General features: G+C 35.6%; 1 protein-coding gene across 1 annotated transcript; it reads right to left on the bottom strand.

Moving 5' to 3' along the window:
* Positions 1-264: 264 nt before the first annotated feature.
* LOC142166935 (kirola-like) lies at positions 265-1,719 on the bottom strand. The gene is made up of 2 exons (XM_075226830.1): positions 1,475-1,719; positions 265-751 (listed from the first exon to the last, which is right to left on the bottom strand). Exons 1-2 carry the CDS (start codon positions 1,659-1,661, stop codon positions 498-500), a joined length of 441 nt encoding a protein of 146 aa, XP_075082931.1. The 5' UTR covers positions 1,662-1,719; the 3' UTR covers positions 265-497.
* Between the last annotated feature and the right edge of the window lie 4,281 nt (positions 1,720-6,000).

The following is a 6,000-nucleotide window of genomic DNA, read 5'->3' as shown; positions in this document are numbered from 1 at the left end:
GAAAATACGCATCTCACTCCGGAGACTGAAAATAGTGGTGCAGGTTAGTTTTCTGTTTCTTGAAAATTTTCAGGTTTAGTTTCAGCTCTTATTTGAGCTAGTTTCATATGCATTTTCACTAAAATATAGCTAACAACTAAATTGTACGAGACACAATTTGAGTGGCTAGTTATCAATACTGTAGTAGATAAATATGGCTAAAAAATGGCTAAAAAAGAATGAGAATAGCACACTGATAAATATATCGTCTCTGTTACAAATAAATTTCACACTTGCAAAATCCATAATATCTTATATATATTCACCATCGGAAATACATTAATAGAAGGAGAGTGCATATATAATATATTATTCAAACACAACATTCTTTATTTCACACGCAGCTAGCTAGAACTAGCCAATATTACCAAATATTCATCACACACATAGAGATACGCATATATGTGTGGATTACATACATATATATGGCTATGAACCATTGAATAGCATAGATTAGATTACTTGAGAAGGTGACACTCTATATCTTTGGTCACATGTAGGACAAAACCCAAGAGAACGAGAGGCTCTGGGATTTCTTCAGTTTTCTTCTCGTAAACAAATGTCCATGTAGTCCATTGGTGGTCATGGGATGTGGTAATAGTGAAGGAATTGTACAACTCTAATAGATCTCCTCCAATTACTTTCCAAGTGATTGATTTCTTCTGATGATCCACGGCTTCAATCATTTGCTTACAGATCTTATCTTTTCCATCTATAATCAATAAAGTTCAAAAATACAAGAGAGGTTACTCCATGTTCAACTGTTCAATTCCTCATATAAAAGATATAAACATTTAGAATAACATATTTTCTTCTTATTTCTTTTGTGTTTCCTTTGTTTTTCGTTTTCATTTTCTCCAAATATTATTTGAAGCTCGCGAAGATTGGACGTCTAGTATATTTTTTCCTGAATAGAATTATCATTAAAAATCTTAAAATAACATTTGGCATTGTGGAAAATTATTGAATGAGTAGGGAAAAAAGCTTAATTTGATTATATTGTGTTTGGTACGATGAAAGGAATTTTCCTTGAGAAATATTTTTTAAAATATTTGCTAAATATTTTTTCATTACTTGGTAATTGGTGGGTGAAAAATAAGTATATATTATATTGAATTTTAGTAATAATATTAGCAAATAGAGTGTTAAGAAGTTTTTGAGCATCATCAATAATATGTCTAAGTGTTAGATGGAGCAAAGTAAAATGAAGTTAAGCATCAAGATAGTTATAAGAAAAGTGACTTCCGTCAACAAGATTTTTCCCTTTAATTTGACGTAAAATATTTTATGATAACCAAAAAATCATCAAATAATGTTTTCACGAAAAATATTTCTTTAAAGAAAGACTTCTTTACATACTAAATACACCTAAATGCGGAAGTTGATACAAGTAAATAATATATATGTATAGAGAGGAGAAATGCGAATTACATACCGTCGTTATATTTCCAGCTAACAACCGAACCAACTTTTACGGATTCACCTTCATCAATATCAAATTTGTGGATCTTACCGGGACTTATGTTGGATATATGATGAGTATTGGTGTGAAAAATGTCATGAATGGGGTGGCCTCCACACTTCACCTCTACTGAAGCAATCAACTTACCTTTCACACCCATATTTTCTTCTTCGGTATAGAAGAAAAGTTTTGAAAAGCAAGTGGTGAGAAAATGCAGAGAGGCTGTAGTCTTTATATAGATTATATTCTAGCTTTTACTATTAATATTATTAAATATATTATGTTCTAGTTAGCTGCATGAAAAGCTAGTATAAAACATGATCCATGACAACTCATGTTTTTTATTAGTGGAGATGGAAGATTAATGTCAGCTCATTACGTGTATAATAATTAGGTCTAATTTTAACCATTCGGAAAAGGTCTAATTTCCGCAAAAGTAAGAGCGGATTTGTCTTCCCTTAAAAAAGTAGCATATTCGTACCCTACCGTTATACAAATAGTTCTAATTTCCCTAATCCAACTAGTAGACCTATCGGTAGCAACGGACTTCATGGGGTGATGAATATGTGAAGCTGTGGTATATGTGTGTGAATGTATTTGTGTAAGAAGAATTGAAGAGTGAAGGGAGTAAGGGAAAAAGGGGTGGCTAATGAGTTAAAAAATGAGAGAGGAAGATAAAAATTAGTGTTGGATAGATAGGAGGGATTAACTAAATATATTAGGATTTTTTTATACAAAAAAATAGAAAAATAAATTTTTATTTTGGCTATTTTACTTGCGTTAGCCATAAAGTGTAAATTTGATCCATTTGTGCAGCGGCAAGGTATGAATAGGGCACTTTTGGTGGAAGGATAAATATGCTCTAAATTGAATACTTTACGGGTAAACTTAGACATTTTTCCTTTTAAAAATGTGGAAGAGAAAGTTTACAGCTTGCCATAAGGGATTCATTTTATAGTCAAGTTTGAGACTTTCAACTAAGAGATTCTTTATTCAAGTCTCACAAAAGTATGACTTAGTTTTACTATTATTGTTATTTAAAAGTTGTTATTTCTCTCTATATTCTTTTGTTCTTTTAGCTTAACTTCATAACAATATTATATATATTCAAAGTAGAAAAAGAGATGGAGATATGAATTATATCGAACACGCTGCAATATTCATGAGATAAGTCAAGCAGTTTAATTTTCATGTTATTAAGGATGAGGAGTTAGGTGGGAGGTAGAACTTTAAAACCAATCTACCTATTACTCAAAGCGGAAAACGAGAAGAAAACTCTGTTTATAAAAAATATTGATACTTAATAAGATACAATATTAAAAAATATTCTTATATCTATTTAAGGTGGAGAAAGAGATAGATACGTGATTTATAAGGGAAAAGGATGAATTGTCCATGAAACATTTTGTTCATGTTATTAATAATAAGCCTACCTAAAGGCCGAGAAAGAAAAGGAAACTCGAGAGGTACATCAGCTAAGTAAATCAGAAGTCTGAATATTAGACCCTAGATAATTATAGAAATCGTGACTTAGAACATTGCAGAATCACTCTTAATAGCATAAGTACAAGAGAGATAGTATAACGGTCATATTCTATGAAAACTCTACGATAACGACAGTTAGAAGAGTACCAGCCTTAGAGATAACAAAAGATAGAGATGACAGGCTAAATATGTGCATCCACTGTTGCGGGACTCCGAGATATTACTAGGGTAAGGGAGCATTATTTTTACCATTCGAGTAAAGAACACAGACGACATCAGCATTATAATCTAGAATACTGCAAAAATAAGAAGACGAGATTTCAGACGAGCGACATCATGTAATTGGTACTTCAAAGACGATTGTGGACTATAAAGTATAACATGGATGAATGACTCTCCAGATCGACTGTTTAGTTTAAAAGTGTCTCTTAGGACAAGCTATATTAAAAATAAAAATGTGCTAGCTTTTACAAAAGCACCACAATTTAAAAGATCAAGAATGTTAGTGAGCTAAAATGACAAGTCAAATATAAATTTTTACGAGATGGGGATAAGTCAGGAGGCTAGAATACGAGGTTGAGAAGTTAAAGTCTATCCTATTGTCACGACCCAAAAACCTAACATGTCGTAATGGCGCCTATCGTGGAACTAGGCAAGCTGACTCATTCTAAAACAAACTGATATTTTTATTTAAAGGATAATTTCAAGGCTATTTAGCGTAAAAATAATCTTCGTAAAGGAGTTCAAATCAAAACAAAAATACGGAAAAGAAAAGACCTACATCGGGGTGTCACTAGTCATGAGCATCTATTACAATCTGTCTAACAATATCAAGACTAACTCAACCTGAAAAAATAGCTAAATACAACTAAAGGAAGATAAGAGGCAGAAGAGCAGCGCTGCGATCGCCAGGCAGCTACCTTGCTATCCCCGAAAACAAATCTGCAACGGAAATAGTCAACAGCCGCTACCGTGTCCAAATACGCCTGAATTTGCACACAAGGTGCAGTGAGTAACGTGAGTACGCCAACTCAGTAAGTAACAACAAGAAATAAAGACTGAGCAGTAGTGACGAGCAATAAAGCATATAAAGTTCATATCATGAAATCTCAGTAAAATACAACATGTAAAATCAATGTTTGAATCAAATCATCTTGTTTAAACCTAGTTCCAATGAAATTTAAAGATATTTTTCAACAGTTTTCAAACAGAAGCTCAATGTAAAGGTGAGAAAAAAATGATGAAATCATAAACAGCCCCTCGGGCAAAACATCACTCATATACATCCCCTCGGGCAAACCTAACAGTCACTCATGCCTCTCGGGCATACCTCACAGTCACTCATGCAACTCGGGCATACCTCACAATCACTCGTGCTACTTGGGCATACCTCACAATCACTCATGCTTCCTAGTCACTCAGCACTCGGCAATCGCACTCAGTAGGTACCTGCGCTCACTGGGGGTGTGTACCGACTCCGGAGGGGCTCCTTCAGCCCAAGTGCTATATCATGCCAAATCATGGCATAAACCACTCAGGCCCTCGGCCTATATCAAACATGATGCGGTGTGCAGCCCGATCCCATAAATATCCTCACAAACTAGGCCCTCGGCCTCACTTAGTCATAAACCTCTCAAGCCACTCGGACATTTCAGTGAAAACAGGGTATTCAACCCAAAACAACATTTATGCATCAAAACCGATTAATAAAAACTGAGTTATGCAGTAAACAGGTATAACCATGACTGAGTATAGATTTTCAATAGAAAACAATGAAAGGATAGAAAGAAAAGGCCCCTAAGGGTCCACACAGCACTGGCACAAGGCCCAAAACATGGCATTCAGCCCAATTTACAGAAACTCTTTTTAAAACATATAAGTATCATATAGTTTCAACAAAATATGTAACTTTACAGTTGCTATGAGACGGACCAAGTCACAATCCCCAATGGTGCATGCCCACACGTCCGTCACCTAGCATGTGTGTCACCTCAAAATAGTAGAATGATACAAAATCTGGGGTTTCATACCCTCGGGACTAGATTTACGATCGTTACTTACCTCAAATCGGTCAAATCTCTACCCCACGATGCTCTTGCCTCTCGACTCGACCTCCAAATGCTCCGAATCTATTCACAATCAGTACAATACCATCAATATATGCTAATGGGATGAATTCCACAAGAAAAACTATCAAATTAGACCAAAATCCCGAAATCAGCTCAAACCCGGCTCCCGGACCCACGCCTCAAAATCCAACAAAATTTACAAAACTAGAAAGCTCATTCACTCACGAGTCCAACCATACTAGTTTCACTCAAATCCGACTTTGAATCAACATTCAAATCCCAAAAATTTATTTTATAAAGTTTCTACAATTTTTCCCAAATTTTCACCTCAAAGTACTAATCAGATGATGAAATCATTGATATATTCATGTATTTTAATAGAATTCGGGTTAGAATCACTTACCCCGATGAATTTCTTGAAAAACTCACAAAACATCGCCACAAACCGAGCTCCCTAGGTCCAAAATATGAAATAATACCCTAAACCCCGTTTATATAGTGCACCTCTCATCTCCCACTTCGCGGTCCGCGAAATTTTGGTGCGGTCCGCGAAATTTTTGGGACTGTACTGCCAGGCTTTAGTCTTTTGGCCATAACTTTCTCTACAGATGTCCAAATAATAGCTGCTTTACTTTTCTGGAAACTAGACACGAAATGCTACAACTACGTTTTTGAATCATCTCAAAATTCCTTGTAGATCAAAAGATATAAACTTCTGAAGTCGGCCCAGCAGATCTGCACAACTTCCCAGCGTGGTCCGCGAAATTTTGCCGCGGTTCGCAAAATTCCAAGAGCGGCCGCGAAATTCTGCTGCGGTCTGCGAAATTTAAAGCACTAGAACCATACCTGAGTTCCGGAAATGCCCGGACTCGCTCAAAACTCACCCCGAAACATACCCAAAACTCACCCGAGGCCCCCGGGACCTCAACCAAACATACCGACCAA

The sequence above is a fragment of the Nicotiana tabacum genome, chromosome 12 (assembly GCF_000715075.1).
Source record: "Nicotiana tabacum cultivar K326 chromosome 12, ASM71507v2, whole genome shotgun sequence".
In the NCBI taxonomy this organism is placed as follows: Eukaryota; Viridiplantae; Streptophyta; class Magnoliopsida; order Solanales; family Solanaceae; genus Nicotiana; species Nicotiana tabacum.
Note: the sequence above shows the minus strand (reverse complement) of the source record. Positions and strands in the feature narration are given on the sequence as shown.

Bases quoted from the DNA above. Each gene is read 5' to 3' on its own strand.
- LOC142166935 (XM_075226830.1), bottom strand. From the start codon at position 1,661: ATGGGTGTGAAAGGTAAGTTGATTGCTTCAGTAGAGGTGAAGTGTGGA. The intron at 752-1,474 runs GTATGTAATTCG...TATTGATTATAG, and splicing joins TAGCTGGAAATATAACGACG to ATGGAAAAGATAAGATCTGT.